We start from the raw sequence: 19,754 nt of genomic DNA on the forward strand, positions 1-19,754 counted from the left end.
CTCCGCCAGCATATGCCGTTAACGCGGACGGGGTTACCATTTCATTATTATCTATTAAAAAAAAACAATACTACCTATTAAGTTAGTATGGAAAACTCGAAATTTTATGTAGCACTAACGGTTTTGATTTCATTCTATATATGTGATATTGACATTGTATAAATATACTGTGAGGACCACGTAGATACCATATGATGCGCCAATACAAACAATTAAACAGATAAACCGACAAACAGAGTAACAAAGACTAATGTTCGAGGTTTAACATCGCGTCAACAAAGTATTTCCATATTACCAATATTAATACTTTATTTATTTAGTAAATATATTTTATAATAATATATATAAATACTGAATATAGGTATAATTTTAACATTTTTGAGATATACATTAAGTATATAATAATTGCCGTGTAGTCTCGGCATAGAATGGGCCACCTCTCTCTTTCCCGTGGAAGTATTAAGAGGCGACTAAGGAGGCATAATGCCTAAGCCTAATTGCAGTTGCCAATTCGCCTGCCAAACGTGGCAACTTCTAGTAAAACCTACCTTAATGAGGAAGATCTATGTTCTCATTATAATAATTAATTGATGATATAATGATAAATAATGTAATAAGTCGTAAGAGGCTACTAAATAAGGACGAACAGTTAATGACTGATATCATATGATAATCTAATAATATTCAAATTCAGATTCTTTATTTTCATTAAACATGGTTACAATAGATATTCAGATGTGTATACTTAGAGCTACATGTTTTACCAAAATACTGGTATGAAAAATTTATTAAAATACTTTAAATAATTATTTAGGTGGATAAGATAAAATACAAAATTACCATTAATAATAAAAAAATATTGCAATTGACAAATGGTTACCTTAGATATACGCATACTACTTCAATATATATTCTTGTTAATTGCTTTAATGGTTCAGATATTCGTCTATACTATAAAATGATTTAACATTAAGCCAGTAATACAATTGCTATTTAAAATATTTAATATCAAGATTCTTAACATTGTCAGATTACTTATTAAATATTTTCACACAAGTCCATATACAATTTTATTGCAATGTTGTAGTTCTAGGATGGTACTCTATATCCAGTAGCACATGTAAACAGAGAAAGGTAGCGTTTTACAAAATTACAAATATTGAAAACATAAAGAGATGATAATAGTAGTAGTTTTTTTTTAATATAGATCATTTATACACAGCACGATTCATAAAGTGTCATGCCACATTAAGCTCGTACACATTTTTTCTGTGCAATGAATACTCTCTTTGCATTCGAACTATTATACTAGAAAATTAGCCCGTCTCTAATGACAGGCACAACTTATACGTGATATGCGGTAATAGCTGTTTTTAAATTCCATTTTTTATTTATTTTAAGGCATACATAAAACTGTTTAATTAATTACATACTTTTTTCATTTTTATATGTCAGTTAATGTCTTTGTCTATAAGAACACCTAAAAATTGTTTGTGATTTGCTCCTCCTATTTTTTTTCAAATAATAGATACACATTTATGTTTCGTTATATTTATAATATTATTAATATATATTAAAAATAAAAATGGACCAAAAATGTTGCATGTGGAATCCCTGATTTATTATATGCATAATCAGATTCAGATCAGTCTCATTATTACAACTATTTACTATCTACTTTTTAGTACGACAAGTTTCACTAAAGAGCTAAGCCTCTTATACCTATGACATTTAATTTTCTAATTAAAATGTCTTGAGAAACATAGTCAAAAGCTTTACTGAGGTCAAAAAATAAAGCAGTAGTAAATTTTTTCATCTGTATTTTTTAAAATGTCCGTTAAAGTAAATAGCTAATATAGTCGACTTATTTTTTCGAAACCGATAAAGGTACATTATTTAAGATATCGTAGAAATACATAATTTGTAAGTTGTGATAACATACATTTCCCAAATATTTTGGATATCATCGGTATGAAAGTTATCGGTCAGTAGTTATTTATTTAACCTTTGTCTCCTTTTTTATACAAAGGCTTTACTACAGAATATTTTTACATATCTGGGTAACATTCTTGTTCAAATGATAAGTTTATCAGGTACGTTAGCATAGGAGTTATCTATGCAAGATTTTCTTACTCTTGTAGATATTTTATTTGTTTTTTTTTTTACTTCATATTCCATATATTTTAAATATATCAAGTTTAACATTTATATATCTCTCTATTTAGTCTAAGTTTTAGTCTTTCGTCTGTTGCGACATTTATACCTGGTGAACTTTTGTCTGAGTTCAAATATACAAAACGTTTATTGAAGGCTCTAGCAATATCATTAGGATTTGTAAGGTCTTGGTTTTCATAGCGTATAATATTTATATTATCATTATTTTGTATAATACTTGTTATATATTTAATAATTTTTCAGGCGGGTTTATATTTATTTTTACATTTATTTATGACCTTTTTTTATTTTCATTACGTTGAGAAAACAATGTATCTAACAGTACTTTAGAGTTTTTGAATATATTGTAAATTTGTTTTTAGTAATTTTATTTTTATACTATTGAAATTGTAGTGTTCTTTTTGTATTGCAGCTAATCTTTAAGCTTCGCGTCAACCATTTCTTATTATTTATTTTCTTTTGTATATTTATTTTTATTTTAATGACAAGGAAACACACTATAAAATAAATGTATAGTACTTTGAAATTCATTATACGCTTTGTTAATTTTTATTTCATATACACGTCAACAAAAGATAAGCGAATCAAAAATTTTTTTTAAATTTGTTTATATTTTCATTAGAATAATCTCTTTTATATAAAAAATAAGCTTTAGGTTTAATATGTCTAGTTTATACAGAGAAACTTGTATACCATATTTCATTATAATTGGTTCAACCGTTAAAGGTAAATAACAAACTCACTTTCACATTTATAATATTAGTAAGGATTTAGTGACTTAAATACATTATAATCCTTGCTATACCTAGTTGTAATATATTACGTAATCAAAATGGTCACTTAGTTAACAGCGATATTGGCAAAGTTTCTCTTTGGATAGTTGCAGATACCGATTTCCTACTTGTTATCAATAATCCTTTATTAAATAGGATTTTACTCTCCAAATTTTTCTATTTAGGAACTTACACACAAATATCGATCCGTAAATATTTGTTTTCTGTACCATAAAAATGACACATATCTACAGCCCAGACACACCAGAATGGTACGTGCGTGTTGCCAACTCTGAAGAAACCTTTGCACACCCTTTTTTAATTACCGTAGTGTCCGTAGAGATATTTTCGAAAAGTTTTCGTAGAGATTCCCTCGAGCACAAAATTAAATGGACGGATTTATAGTATACCAAACCGATATTATTTATTCGCAGTATTTGGCATTTGACAAGGCAAATTTAGATGAGATTAGCCTAGTGTTTGCATAAATTCAGGTACCATCTGCAAGTACAATCGGGCTACCCAACCAAAACTTTATTAGGGTAGTTGCTGCATATTCTACGCTATCGAGGACAACTGTCATAACAATCCCTATTTATCTAAGCTAATTTACATGATGTAATTATTTATTAAAAGTTAACATTAAAACCTACTTAAAACTTAGTCCAATTAATTTTCTAGTAAGTACGAGTAATCTCTACCAAGGCAATAAAGTAAAATACAGATACTTATAACAAAAATATGTTTTCATCAATCTAAATAGATTGATGAATACATATATTAATAAATACGGATAAAATAATTGGAACACCGATATTTCATTTATTGCAGAGAAAAAATCAATTTAATTTATTACAAGAAAAAAATAAGTTTTGTTAACACCTTTTGTTTAAAATATTCATAAATGTAATTATTAATTTATCTTTGTTTATTTAACTGGTTTAGCCACAAATGAGTTTTTTTTTTTTTTTGCATACAATCTTAAATTATTATTTTTAGAATTTTTGTCATTTATAAGTTAAAAATATGAAATACCGATGTCCCTAGAACCTTGAATAGATTTTTTCATTCTATCAAATATATTCCACATGTATATTTATAATAAATTTTGATTTCAACTTACCTCTTTTACAACAAAGCAACAAATATCAAAAAATTTAAAAAAATACAAATATTTAGGATGTTTTAACATAGGAACGGAACCTGTTATCTGTCATTATCTTAGGAATTTCATGAAATTAATTCTTGGTCGATGCCTATGTCAAAAAAAGATCATATATTTTTTTCTATATTTAACTTTACTTACAGGACTAATCGGTGGATTATATATACTATAAATAAACATGCAATGACATCTCTAAAAATTACATTAAAACAATCACTTCTTACTTCCAATAAATAGCGTACTTCTACAAACAGAGAACAAAAAAAAACATATTTTCATGGAACAAAAAAATTTTGCACGAAAAAATTTGATTTGTTAAATTTGAATTTGAAGTATTTCTTTATCTGTTATAAAATAACTTCTGTTTATAATTTTACACATATAATTATATATAAATATATGCAAAATTACGAGTATATTCAAACTTAAACAAATTCGACTTAAGCGATTATCACTCTACCGCGTAAGTTCGGGACATTGGTAATTATAAAAGCATGATACTTGCTACATCTATATATCAGTGAAACTTTTCTGTATTTGTCGAATAGAAATAATCCTAGTAATATATTCTATTGAAGTATACATATGTACGGTGAAGTCGTATGTTAATTTATTAGATCGCTGATTACAAAAATAAATGTTGTCTAAAATATCAAAACTCGTTGATTAGATATGTCACGTATCAGAAACATCGATATAATGTACCTAAATATAAGTATACCTATCTAGTCTATGTCTGTATATAATCATATGTATCTTTGATAACAGCATCTACATCATTAAATAAATATTATATTAGGTACATATATTCCTACACATTTTTTAAAGAAGTAATAATAAGTAATAATAACATACGAATGAATAAAATCCGTGATCTTTCTTTTATATAATCCATCCCGCATATTTCAAATAATCTTTCTTCTACCAGAAATATCATCCAGCTCGGACATTTTCTTTGAATATAAATGAGTTCTCTAATAGAATTTGATAAAACTTTTCTTTAGACAAAAGTGTCAAGTTGGTCATAAAGAAAAAGTAAGATGTTGACGCCGACTTGAGTTTGGTCTCATATTTATTATTAAGTACAATTATCTAGTGTATTTACAATTACTTATAATTACATTTCGCTTTTAAATTTTATCTATATTTCAATACAAAGGAATAAGATAGAAAACTTTTGTGTATAATATATATAAACATTTGGCATATTTGTTACACTATTTGTATAAAACAAGAAAGAAATAATAGTAGTATATAGACCTGGTAGTGGTCCCGGCATAGAATAGGCTACCCTTTCCTTTCCCGTGGGTATCATAAAAGGCGACTAGGGAAACTTATGATCGAGGGATGAACAGAAGCGTCCTTCTTAAAACAATACCAAAACGCCTAATTGCCGTTGCAACTCGCCTGCCAAGCGTAGCAATAGATGATGATGACGATGATGATATAGAGCTGGGCATACCATCACATAGATCATTTATATATATATATATATATATATATATATATATATATATATATATATATATATATATATATGAAATACGATAAATCAATAATGCAAACTATTGCAAACACACGTATTAGGTAGGAGTACGTACCTATACATAATATGTGCATTTATACTTTAATATTAACAAAGCTGGCAGACGATTACATTTCAGTACAATAATAACAATACTTAAAAAAACATAATAATAGATAAAATGATGAATCAGTAGATACTTATTCTGTACTTTTGTAATATTTAAAATTTAAGACGCAAAATTGTATGTTGTCATCTTCAATTTTCAAACTAATTCTTTCAGTAACGACAAGAATGTCTAGAGTCTTTTAAATCTTCTAAGTATATCCTTATTCGCGACATCCTGTACAGTAAGTAGAACTAAAACAACTATGTGCTCAAAAACTTAGCGAAAGGTTTCATTATGACCAAGAGAAATTTGACAATGCTCATTCGATGTGGTCGAAATAGCTTGGAGCACAGTAAGGACGGTAGTTTGTTTGGATTACGCTGACATTTCCATTTGCGGAACCTCGAGCCGTTTTCTCGTATTATGATTGTTTTGAGAATAATCCTAATCGGATCCAGGTTAATTATCTTCTGAATCACCGCACGCGTTGGTCATAATATTTCTCTTAATAACTTTAACTTGGTAAAGGATTTTGGTTTGTAATTACTTAGATTTAAGGATCTATAGAAATAATGAACTTAGAGGAGTAACTTCTATGATTTTATACACATTTTTACCTGATTTTGAAATAATTTACATATAATTGTATTACCATCCATTGCTGAACATAGGTCCCTGCATAAACTGCGTATACAATAATCTTAAGCCAGCAGAATCATATCACAACATGAAATATTTTTTCCCCGATGAATTGTGACCTATACAGTAATTCATGTGAGCACTAACTTAATTAATACAAACAATATGTTTGTGTGGGATACCTGACTATGTACGAGTATTTACATATACTGTTTTCTTTACTAAAATGTCTACATGTGTAAAATAATATATATGCAGACGAACATCGATGTTGGACTTATATTTTATTTGAAACAAACGTAACAACATACCACGCTTTCATATTTTATTATAAACAGAGTGGAAAAAATACCAAAGCTGGAAATGAAGTAGGTTAAATGTTCAGAATTGCATATTTTATTCAAGGCGAGCATTCTCGTATTTCATTATTGTATGAAACGATAACGAAAATATTCAAAGATTTTTATTTATAAATTTCGTCATATAAACTCAATCCGACAAAATACGTAAAATTCATGCAATATGTCATTAAAATAAAGAGAAGATTTATTTAAAAAATTACATGCAACACCATTATTTTATGTAATACTAACAAGATAATTAAATTGGAGTCATTATTTTTATATCTTAATAAGCACCTTATGATGATACTAACACAACAAAATATAGACAACAATATTTTTACTAGAGGAAATTAATATTTACCGTACCAAATTTTTAATACAAAAAATAAAAATGCCTTAACATTTCATTTCGCATATTTCTATATTTAACAGACAGAGCTTATGTACATAGTTTAACAAACATATATTCGTATAAGAAAAATATTTTATTGAATTATCTCTTTTCTTTGAATAAGATACATTACTTACTCATTTTATGAGACCGAACATTAATATTCGTACGTGTATGAATTATAACAGATATTACATAACACCATTTCATTACCATTATTTATGTGCTTTATTTATAAATATCTTTTACGTAGTAGGTAGCTGATTAATGTATAATTATGCAAAAAATTATTATTACACATTATACTATTTGGAAGCAAAATTATTACAGTAAAAAATATATAAATATATTTATTACCTATTGGAATATGTTATAGTACTAACATTGAGAATACTTTGTTCCAAGCGTAATAGTAATGATTTAGTAGATTTTTCCCCTGTTATACTTGTATCACCAGCCTAATCATTGCAAGGATTTAATAGGCAAGTGTTATAAATCAGAATATTAAAACCATCCAAGTTCTTTATTTTAAAATACAAAGGAAAAGTTTAATTGGTAATTATTATACATATAGTGGTTAGATACCTATTCTGTACTTGCAGGAGGCAGAAGATATTTAGTAATGAGGACTAGCAGCCCAATTGCTAGCATAATATACCCCGTTCAGATTGACCTCCACGCATTTTCCCTGAAAATTATCTTAGTTAACCCTTTATGAATTCCTTGTGAATTAATCACAATGAAGCGACTTACCCGACTTCAACTTCGTCCATCTTTCATTCATACTCCGCCAACGCGCGTAGCCTATAAGCGTAGACGAGGTTATCATTCCATTTTCATCTACACTTGGTTACTTTATTCAGACTATCTATCATATTCTATTTCACTATAATGGAAAATAATACCTAATTCATAACAAGATGACCGTGTAATGAGTTCAATGGCTTTAATAACGTCATACCTGAACAAACACAAGTTATTTTTTGTAGATTCTGTCTAAGCGACTTCCGAACAAGAAGGTAATAATTATCCGTTCAATGCATGCAACTGAAAATTTTCTTCTCGTGTTGATTAACAATAAATCTGAATAAAAGCGATTCATGGTAATCACTAAAATTATACTCGTACTCCCTGTAACCCATTGCCCCCATAGAGTAAAAAATACAAGACTAATTTGTGTCTACTTCAAAAACTCCATGTACAGGCTATTACAACTATATGACAATTGTAATTTTAAAACTCATTTTAGGTACTTGTTGAAGTTCAATAAATGATAAATTACTAAAATAATTAGTATTTTTTTTTTCAATTGTAAATACAGGTAGTATTTACAGTTCATTACAGAATAAGAAGTTGATCAGTAATCCCTTAAAATGGCCCCATGGCAGACACAATGCCTCCTTTGAGAACGTTTGACAAATTGAATCGGACCACTCGTACTTACTTGGTAAAAGGAAATCTCTTCGCACTAAATGTGATTGCTTCAGTTCATTTTTGCTTAGATAACGAGAACTTTCTATTAATTCACTCGAATTCTTTTACTCGGTCACTCGGATTCGGATTCATATTATTGCTACAAAAAGGAGATAAGATTAAATCTATATTATAGAATTTGACAAATTTGTATATCAAACTTTATCAGTGATAAAAGATAAAAAAAATTATTAAATGGCCATTAGCTTTAAATTAAGTTAGTTTTATTTAATATGTCATATTTCATCCCCTATATTTTTTATCCCAATGAATATTCATATACATACAAAGACAAAATTGCGAGTAAATACTAACAAATAATATCTAAATGATACTGATGCTTCTGATACGAGGCGAAAACTAAACAAGGCTCAATAGTTATTGCTAGGGATAAATTCGTTTTCATTGACCAAATTGGTGATCGTCAACCCTCTAGAAGTCCTGTTCTCTAGTTGCTAGCTAAAGCTGCTGAAAACAACTTTAGATAATCGTCTTTACCTCCAATTTACTTACGGAAGCCAAATAGTAACTTGGGGATCAGCGCAAAAAAGAAAGCTGATTTGCTGAGTAATTCCTTTGAACTCGGCCTCAGATGTTAGAGATACTATACCAACTACCACTTCATGATGCGAGAATTCCATATCACAACGGAGAATCCGGTGGGAATTGTTATCTATTAAATTCAGTACGTCGAATGGGCAAGACGACATACTGGCATTAGTATTAAAGCAATGTGCTCCTAAGTTATGTCCTGTACTTACATATCTTTTGCACTATCATACTCCACAGGATGATTTCCGTCCAACTGGAAGACCACCCTCGAACACCCTGTGCGTAAAAAGGGAGATAGAGGGAGACTTAGTACAAAAGTCGTTTGCTTGGGTTCCTCTGTCCCATTCGTGTTTCAACCGTAAAGCAGTTGTGTTTGCATGGCTGTGTTTCGGTTTGAAGGGCGGGATATGTCGTGAATGTACAGGGTACAGAGGAATAACACCTGAGTCCTTAGGAATGGCAACGCATGGAGGGTATTATGGGCGAAATAGTATACTCTGTTATGTTCATGGTACAGTTCATGTCTATAGGCGACGGTTACCACTTTCCATCAGGTGGGCCGTCAGCTTGTTTGCCATTCTAAGTTGTATAAAAAAAATCGATCGAGCGTGTAATCAATACGCAGCTCCATAGGTACCTAGAGGATTACGATTTGTTAAGCAATCACCAATATGGTTTTTGACACCATTGTTCAACCGTCGAAAGTAAGAATTAGGCATTAGTTATAGGCATAGATTTAATAAAACCTTTCGATCGGATCAAGCATATTAATCTTCAATCGAAATTACCCTCATACGAACTTCCACAGCTAGTGTAATTTTAGAATGACACGGACTTAGCCCATTGGCGAGCTAATTGAGGCGAGAGCGGTAGGCTCTCGCAGTATGCTCGAGCAATAACTTTACAACTCGAGGCCTGCACCTGCGTCCCGTAAGAGGTAGTAGACAACCCTGTCTCATACGAACTTCCTGGAGAATGAGAGAAAAATGGATCACCTGTTTTCTGTCCGGCAGATGCATTAAAATCGTAGTCGGAGCAACAACCGTCAGCTCCGACAGCATGGACATCAATGCTGGTGTCTCGCAAGGCTGTGTCAACACTATAACTGCATATTAATGATTTGTTGGCTTCGGTCGATATTTACATTTATACAGATGATAGTACCGGGAATGCATATTATATAGGCCATGCATATATCCCTCGCTCCGTTGTACTGATACCTGAAATCGAGAGTACTCTTGCTAGCGTCTCCTATTGAGGACAACCACACTTAGTCTAATTTAAGTCTAAGACACAAGCTTACGCATTCACCGCTATAAACACCCTTTACAATTACATCTGTTACCGTCTCCAAAACTATTAAAATTCTTGATCATCGATCCGGTGTCGACATTTCCAGCATTGTCGAGTTCTAGAGTAATTGAATATAGGGTCAGGCTGACATCCAAAATGCTCAGGGTGCTCAATAGAGCGAAACAGTACTTCACCCCGAGACAAAGATTTATTGTAATAGTCGCAAGTCCGGACTGAACTTCCAACCAAATTGAAAAGCTTTTTCTTTTTAAAGTCTATTGAAAATCAGTGTTTTCATTACTGATTGACTGAGATGGAGATCATAAACCTAACTCTAAATAAATAAACTAATAATATTAATTTAAATTTCCGAATCACTCTATGCTGAAGAAAAACTCTGTTAACAAACTAAATCTAGAGAGGGCGATAGACTCTCCTCTACTTCGTGTGTAATTCGTGAAGATGCAAATGTCGGGCAAAATACGTGTTACGCAATATTTTTCTTATAGTTACGTATAATTAATAATAATTTATTATTATCCAATGTAAATTGTCTAGAATAAAAATTTTACAATATAATACAATTTATCATTATAGTCGTCGAAATTCTATAGTAGTACAGTACAATCGCCTACGAATGGATTTTTGCGGTCGTATAAAGCTCAAGATTTGACTTAATTAGTTAATATATAAACAATTACTTACATACCATTAGTTAACTATCCAAAACAAATCTTGAGCTTTAATTTATCCTAAGTTATCTGCTTTATGTAAATAATTCGACTGCTCAAATTTAAAACTTATATTTTTTAATAAAAAACATTATTGTAAAAGAAAAAAAAAAAGAACAAATAATTGTGTTTAAACTTATTTCAGAATGTTTACATTCTTATAAATATCAGAATTATCTACAGAACTTAGCACCCATTTAGAGTTCAATTCTTTTGTCTGTGAAGTCGAAAACTGCGCATATTCTTAATATTGAACTTGACTTTTTTTTTCATTTCATTTATGTTTTTGATGAGAGTAGATGTTATCAATATGTTAACCTAGAAATATATACATATGTCTAGACGGATCAATCATTAAAGACTATAGTGCTATATTATTCTTATAAAGATCACATTGGGAGTTAGAAAATAGAAAATTATCTTAATAATATTTGCCTAGTTACTAAATTATTAAATAGAATATAATACTTCAAGTATCTTACCACATATAAAACAAGGTTACAATACCTACGTGAATTACCTTAATTATACTAGCGATACCTACTCTTAAATTCGGATTCAATTTCACTTCAGAAACTTAGCTCAATGTATTTTTCGAATACTGCGTCAAATTGTGATGACAAACCTTTATATTATACTTTAATACTGTCATAAAATTTTATATAGGTACGTAGGTAGTAGATATATATATAGTAGCGGCGTTCCTATCATACTACAACAAAAGATCACTGATAACTTATCGCAGTGTTTTATGGAAAATGCGCCCGATGTAGCACTTGTTGTATCAACATGTTGCGTGTATTACAACAAATTCCCTTCAAATTAACACAATGTAATCGTGAATAATAGTCAATATGTTGTATTGGGTTACGTTTTCTTGTTTATTCGTGCTAGTGTGTGCTCATCCTAGTGAATATGAAGGTAATTTACACAATAGCTTTTTAAAATCTTTCTAAAAGAAATTTTTAGGTTAATCGTTAGGAAAGATTGCTACAAAATATAGTAAATACTCGTCCACAAACAATTTTCGAACCATTTTCTAAATCTTTTCTTGTAAATATTACTACGTTAACTGATCTGGAACAAACTTCATAATTTTACTTTACAAATTCTATTCACGACATATTTATAAGTAACTACAATGTACAGTTATGTATAGATAGTGCCTAAATTCAATTTCACGAAGATGTGAACTCGAATTCAGGCACGTGTGACTCTATTAGGATCATATTACATTAGAGTAAATGGTATAGTTTTCGTCTTAGTTTCTTTTAAAAAAATCTAGTATTAAACCCCGACTTCGTTCACCTATATGGTATATCTTTGGGAAAAAAGTAAACTATAATCTTCTTCATCTCAAATGCTACGTGTAGATATAGTGTACCAAATTTGATAACGATTAATTAAGTCGTTCAAGCACCAAGAGGTAATTTAAACAATGGGTTTGTTTATTTCAGATATATAATATTACTACCTATACCCCAAGACTTCTCCCTCGTGAATTAGTTCATAAAGAGTTTTATGTACTAAGATAGAATATATCATTCCTGTGTAGCAACTATTATTCCAGTCCGTTCAGTACAATTTGCGTGAAAGAGTAACGAACATCCATCTATCCATCAATTGTTACATACTTTCGCATTTATTATATTAATAGGATTAAACTTTAATTTGCATGCTTTTCAGATGAATGTAACCCGAACTGCGTTGGTGAAGAGTATGTATGCATTAAAGGACAATGTTACTGCACCGATGGATATTTGCCAAATCCATTACAAACAGCCTGCGTAAAATGTCCAGGTAATACCTCGAAATTCATGATAAATAAATGTAAACAAATTAGTATCTACAATATACAGCCAATAAATATCTCAAATAGCTTTTATCTGATATAGATATATATTTAGAATTATTTGTTTTATTATAGATAAATTTACTGCAACTCGTTTGAATTTAAACACAATAATTGAATTTCTATTTTACCACAAAACTTCAAAAAAGACAGAGCTTCTCGAACCACTTGTACTATTATATGATTTGCTATCTCACGCGATATTTCTGCCAATTCCGAACCAATTCTGATAATTCTTCTTTCCATCAATAGTGTTGGTCCCATATTATAACTTTGTTACGATTTCATTCATACTTTTATATCGATCTAAATCTTAAATGCACTGCATAGAGTCAGTGGGTGCAAGTGGCTTGGAACGTTCCTTGTGGCAGTTTATGGACGAGGCAATAGAGACGATGTTCAGTAGTGGATAGATAATGGCTGATGTGATGATCATAATAATGAAGGGTGGATTTCATTAGAATTAAAAAAAAACAACAGTGAGTCTACGGAGCCTGGTATAATTACACAAAGAGAAGAACATACAAAAATATTCACGTATTCACGTAATTATTAGCACACTAACACAAAATAAAAATCAAAGTAGCAGAGGAAAAATAAGAAATCTAATTCATAATATATATTACATTACACCTTTTATAAACGAGAGAGCTGACAAATATAATAATAATCACGGTAAATAACTCGTTCATAAAATGTGTGAAATTGTAAACAACCATGATGTAAGTTTAAAACATTATAAATATTATATTTAAATATTCCAATGAAGTAATAAATATCAATTAGTATGTAAATAAATGATCCTGAAACAAATATTTATTAAAGTTTCTTACTATTATTCTTATTTGTTTTTATAACTTTTACCTGATAAACTTCTTTCTAATAAAAAAAATTAAAAACTTTGTTTATGTGAATTTTAGAAATAAGTACGAGTAACTTGTAAATGACGTATAAATACCAGAAAACATATACTAGATTTAAAATTACACTTTCAAAATCACAATTGTGCATAGCTTTTGCTATTGTCTCAAGTTGAATGCGGATACACACCGATGATGATAATGAGATAGACAAAGAAATATTCTAAAATGTATTTGTTTTGGTTTCTATTCCAAAAAAAAAATATAAGAATATTCTTTTCTAAAATATCTCTTATATCGATAAATTGCAATTAAACATTATATTATATTAGTATCAAACAAGATTTAGTGTTAGCTCATAGCTTAACATCCTATTAATAAAAAAGAAAGTCTGTAATTATGGATGGATGGATAAATGTTTGTTACTTTTTCATGCAAAAACTACTGAAGGGATTTGAATGAAATTTAGTACACAGGTAGGTTATATCCTAATTTGGCACACAAGATATTTTATATACTAGTTCACGCGAGTGAAGCCGCGACATGCAACTAGTACATACTCGTATACACATTTAATAAATAAGCACAATTAGGTATTTCAGACGTGAACGTGTTCATCTCCTTGACGATTCAGGTGAAGGCCAACCGGTAACAGTGATAATAGAAAATACCTAATGTAATTAAATACTATCTTACCGACGTTAATTGAGAAAGGTCGAGTATTTTATAATAAATATGATTATTTATTTTTTGTGCAGCTAGACCAAAATCACTTATAAACCAAACTACACGTTACAACTCTACATTTTTATAGGAATGCAAACCAAAAAGGCTTCTTATTGAAAGAATTGCCAGTTTTTCTGATAGTAATTTTTTATGCAACTTAGATTGACAAACAAGCTGATGGTCCAACTGAGTGGTAACCATCGCCTATAGACATGAACAGTTCCAAGGACATAACAGAGTACGAATATACTGTGTCGCCCATGATACTACTCATGCGTTGTCATTTCTGAGGACTAAGGTATTATGCCTCTGAACCCTGTAAATTTACTGTCATATCCCAAACCGAAAAAAAAACAAACCGAAACACACCCATGCAAATACAACTGCTTCACGGTAGAAACACGAATGGGACAGAGGTGTCAAAGCAGACGACTTTTGTACTAAGTCTCCCTCTGGTAAATATATAAATAAGATAATATATAATATATGGATATAAATAAGACCTCGAACCCAAATCATTTTGTTGTGATTAGAGTGAACCAAGAGAACATTCTCCAGCTTTGGTGTGTGTGTGTACATTTAAAATGTGAAAATAAATAATTTAAAGATAAGTATGTTAAGGCGAACAGTAGCCTTTTGCACTTGGTTTTCTCTACATACCTGAACACAATACAACTACTTCACGGCAGAAACAAGAACATCTTCTACAAATAACCAGTACCATGAACATGGGGGAAGGAATTGCTGGTAATGTGGACTACTCTCTCAACCACTCCCATTGCTAGCAATATGTCTAACCAAGTCGACCTCCATGCTGTCCCCCTGGAAACCATCGTGCTGAATTCCAGGTGAATTCATCACGATAGGCTAACAGACCTGCCTTTTTATTCTCACTTATCATCCCTCACTGGTGCCCTGCCAGCTTATACCATTAGCACAGGCAGGGTTGTCATTCCATTATTATCCATTAAAAAAAGTACCATGGCGTCATTAAATATATTGTGACGCCCTTGATAACCCATATGTTGCCATTCCTGAGGACTATGATATTCCTGAGAACATTCCTGAAGATTATCGCTCCGTAACCTGTAATTTCATTGCTATATCTCACCTTAAAAACTGACACAGCTTTACAAACTCACCTGCTTCGTGACAGAAAAGCCTTTAACTGTACTTAAGAATTCAATTGAATACATTTCCAGGTTTGGGTGACAAATGTTTTGGTATGTGCTGCAGTCATCCAGGAAGTGACAGTCTTCACTGTTGGCATGGTGTATGTCAGCCCTGCTACAATTCATTTGGTGACTGGATCTGCCGGTACATTTTTAACCTTGCTCACTCATTTTATCAAAATTTATTAACTAAACTTGATAGTTATACATAATTAATCATATTAAAGATTATGGTTGTTATCTTGTCCATAACACATTGTTAGGGATTGCTGCAGAATAGGCATTAATGTACAGTAATAATTAATTACATAACTATTCACATAAGCTCACGTCACAGTCGCTCATAACTAAGGATAACGATATGATTCCGAAACTGGTCGAGCTTTTTCGATCTAATTACACGTAAGCTAAACCAATAGTTATTACAATAAAATATTCACATAAGGATACGTAGTGTAATTTAAGATATGGATAGGTAAGTACGTAAAGAGTAAAGGAAAAATAAATAAGAAACGATAAAAAATGTTAAGTCCCAAGTTGCGGAGTCATGAATTTTTAGCGTTGTTTGACTCGCTGTTTCTTTCAATAGAACTGGAGAAAATGTTCAGTTTTACATAAGATTTCAATTTTAGTCTGTATACTTTAAATTTAAAAAACTTCTGATGTTGCATTCCTTCCAACAGATCCCAAAGATTTGTTTGAACTACTCATGATTAATTACCAAATAGGTACACTACCTAAATTTTCATATAAAAGATACTTAAAACATTTAATTTTGTTGTTACTATTTCAGAGATACCTTTGACCAAATGCTAATAGTTTCATCAACACAGATAATCATGGGAACTACTCTCATACTCGGAATTATTGCAACATTCATATTACTTTTTAAATTGTGCGCAGCAACGAACATAAGGTATGTACTCGTAAACAATGTTAATATAGAAACTACGTTTCAGGTTATTCTCTATCTGTACATAGTATAAAACAAAGTTGCTTTCCGCCGTCCATACGCTTAGATATTTTAAACTATATAACGAATTTTAATATGGTTTTCGACCGTCAAGTGACATGAATAGCTTATAGCCTAATAATAGTAATAATTAATAATCGAAACCTAATAAAAAGAGAACAAAACATTTAAGCGTAAGTAATTATCTTCAATAAAAATATAATAATAATAAAGTAAATAAATATTAAATCAAATAATGAGAATATGTTGTAAAGTTGGAGATCTTATTTTACTAGAGCTTAGTTTACTAAAGAGAAACATTGCACAAAAGCTTAGAAATAGAATGCCAGATACTATCCTTAATCTATACACAAAGCTTTTGTCGATCTTGTTACCGTCCTCGAGCACTTAAGCTTACATAACTGTCTTTCGATTTGAATGATTAACAGTAATATTACAGAGTAAAGAGGTATAATATCGTCCTTAGAATGATAACTACTACATATCTATAGGTAATGAATGCATTCGACGGGCTGTCGATATTCCTAGTCTCAGTTACCAGAGGAAAACTGTACAAAAGTCGTCTATTTGGCTGCCTCTGTCCCATTCGTATTTCTATCGTGAAGCGGTTGTGTTTGCCTGACTGTCTTTCGATTTGAAGGGTGGGATATGGCAATGAAATTACAAGGTACAAAAGTATATCACCTTAGTCCTCAGGAATGGTAACGAATGAAGGGTATTATGGGCGACATGGTATGTATTCTGTTATATCCATGGTACCGTTCGTATCTATAGGCAACAGTACTACTTTCCATTAGGTGGGCTTTTAGCTTATTTGTCATGACATATTTCTACTAAAAGTTTAAAGTTTAGTTTTTAATAGGCATCTTATAAATTTTGATTCCAGACCAATCGGTAGTAATTCTCCCTATGATAGCCGATTGTCTATAGGAAGTTTACAAATTTATGTAGAAGAAAGATTAAGGGATGCTCCACCAAGGTAAAAGCAATAATAACATTATAATCACAATTAGGTATATATTTATATATACATAAAATATATTTATAGATTATAAACTTGACGATTAAAATCTGTTTCTATACTATATTATAAAATTTTCTTACGAACTGACTCATCAATGCCGCAACTACTAAAAACTTTACCAGAGGGAGATTTTGTACAAATATTGATTGCTTGAGTACCTCTGTCTCATACATGTTTCTCCCATGAAGCAGTGGTATTTACAAAGTTGTGTTTCGGTTTGAAGGAGGTGTTTAGGTATGGCAGTGAAATTATAGGGTAAAAGTAATAAAACCTTAATCCTCAGAAATGGCAACGCATAAGGAGTGCCATACGCAACACAATATACTCGTATTCTATTATGGCCATGATACTGTTCGTGTCCATAGGCGACGGTTACCACTTTCCAAGAGATAGACCAACAGCTCGTTTGTTATTCTAAATTTCACAAAATCTCACCTGAGAGGTGTTTATATGTCGATCAGTTGTAAAAAAAAAACTTATTTTAATTATCGTAAATTAATTTCAGATATTCCAGCACGGCACCTTCTGAATCCGTACAGTATCCGAGTATTAATTATATCAGCGATGGTTTTGTAAGTATTAAAATCGAACAACCTAATTTTACAATTTAGGTATATACTTAATATTGCAGACAAATATATCATTCTTAAATTCTTTATTAACCACATTATAAAGAAAAGTCTAGTACAAAACATGGACTTAATGCGAAATAGCATACTCTCCCAGCAACCTTTGACAAATTAGAAATGTAATTATGAAGTGAAAATTTGAAAATTGTTGTAGATAAACAATATTCACAAGATTTCACAAGGAATATAATACTCCTCTGGCGGGACCGCAACTGAAAACTTTTCGTCAGAAACAAACAGAGCACCATGTCTGTATATAGTCATATACATTGAAATAAAAAGTTAGAGGGGCGTGCCATGATAACTTAGACCTAAAGTTTTGTCAACTTTCTACCTCTATTCTATTTATATGAAAAATCGTATGCTAACCGTGTGTTCATATTCCGCGTCCGGCCCTCAGATGTATTACAATTAGTCTTACCATAATTACCTATTTCATAACTTTCGCAGCATTTAAGTTTAAATCTCGGGGACATCAAAAATTTTATGTCAATTTCAATTTCCGACTAACTTCGGAGATGAAAAATACCGATAACATATAATGTTCACCCGAGTAACAGCGGTAGGCTCCCCCCTCCAACGTTGCATTCGCATATACAACTATTACAAATCGACAAATGCCTCTTACTAATTACAAAAGGTTATAATCATGACCATATGTCTTTTGTTTCACTTATTAATATTTTATAATATTTTCAGATACACGATCTTAGCATGCCTCCTCCGCCTTATTCACCAGAAAACAAAAATGAAGATAATCAAAATACAACAGTACACGTCTGAATATACAGAATTAATGTATGCCTGTGATAATTATAATTAAAATTGGATTAAAAAATAGGATCATTTATTATTTTATATTATTAAATATATATAATTATTTAATAGTAATCACACTTTTAAAAGAATCTGCCGTGCAAAATTAATTTTAAAGCGACATAATCAAAAGCAATGTAAGAACTATACTAATATAAGGTATACATAAAAATTATATACATCGTATGAAATATTTTAATAAGTAGTGGATTTGGGTCAAAATATATTAAATAATTAGATTTTTTTTTAATATTGAGATCGTTTCTGAGTTGCCATTTCTCTAAGCCTATCTCTAACAATAAAATTTAAAATTGATATTACAGTGAAATCCTTATTATAAGGACTAATATGAATTAATTTTCTAATAGACTTAAGTCAAAATTATAATAATTTTAATTTATGATGGTCCATAAAATTGTAATTTCGCGAAATTATCAAATTAAAATATTAGGTTAAGAGATAATTTTAAAGATATGACACTTCAGAATGAGATCTATTGTTTAAATCTTATAGTTTAAATTTAAGAATTATT

At 30.4% G+C, this 19,754-nt stretch overlaps 1 protein-coding gene and 1 long non-coding RNA gene across 7 annotated transcripts; one reads left to right on the plus strand and one right to left on the minus strand.

The window, feature by feature from the left end:
• Positions 1–7,132: 7,132 nt before the first annotated feature.
• LOC116413191 (uncharacterized) lies at positions 7,133–15,888 on the minus strand. 6 transcript variants are annotated; one of them, XR_008252670.1, is made up of 6 exons: positions 11,715–11,814; positions 10,142–10,366; positions 9,356–9,422; positions 8,566–8,694; positions 7,875–7,925; positions 7,133–7,809 (listed from the first exon to the last, which is right to left on the minus strand). It is a non-coding gene; the product is annotated as an uncharacterized LOC116413191 (long non-coding RNA). The 6 variants fall into 6 exon arrangements; XR_008252669.1 differs by lacking the exon at positions 11,715–11,814 and adding an exon at positions 15,751–15,888 and having other exon boundaries at positions 7,133–7,925; XR_008252665.1 differs by having other exon boundaries at positions 7,133–7,925; positions 11,715–11,813.
• On the plus strand, positions 11,903–19,247 carry LOC113515525 (uncharacterized). Its single transcript, XM_026899771.3, has 7 exons — positions 11,903–12,091; positions 12,857–12,970; positions 15,811–15,925; positions 16,574–16,696; positions 17,640–17,732; positions 18,283–18,349; positions 19,106–19,247. The coding sequence occupies exons 1-7, from the start codon at positions 12,025–12,027 to the stop codon at positions 19,187–19,189; spliced, it is 663 nt and encodes a 220-aa protein (XP_026755572.1). The 5' UTR covers positions 11,903–12,024; the 3' UTR covers positions 19,190–19,247.
• Positions 19,248–19,754: the final 507 nt, after the last annotated feature.

The sequence above is a fragment of the Galleria mellonella genome, unplaced genomic scaffold (assembly GCF_026898425.1).
Source record: "Galleria mellonella isolate WM207_F2 unplaced genomic scaffold, CSIRO_AGI_GalMel_v1 utg173, whole genome shotgun sequence".
Taxonomy (NCBI): Eukaryota; Metazoa; Arthropoda; class Insecta; order Lepidoptera; family Pyralidae; genus Galleria; species Galleria mellonella.

Excerpts from the sequence above, each read along its gene's own strand:
- LOC113515525 (XM_026899771.3), top strand. The coding sequence starts at position 12,025 with ATGTTGTATTGGGTTACGTTTTCTTGTTTATTCGTGCTAGTGTGTGCT. Across the intron at positions 16,697-17,639 it reads TGCGCAGCAACGAACATAAG|ACCAATCGGTAGTAATTCTC; the intron begins GTATGTACTCGT and ends TTTTGATTCCAG. Across the intron at positions 17,733-18,282 it reads TTAAGGGATGCTCCACCAAG|ATATTCCAGCACGGCACCTT; the intron begins GTAAAAGCAATA and ends AATTAATTTCAG.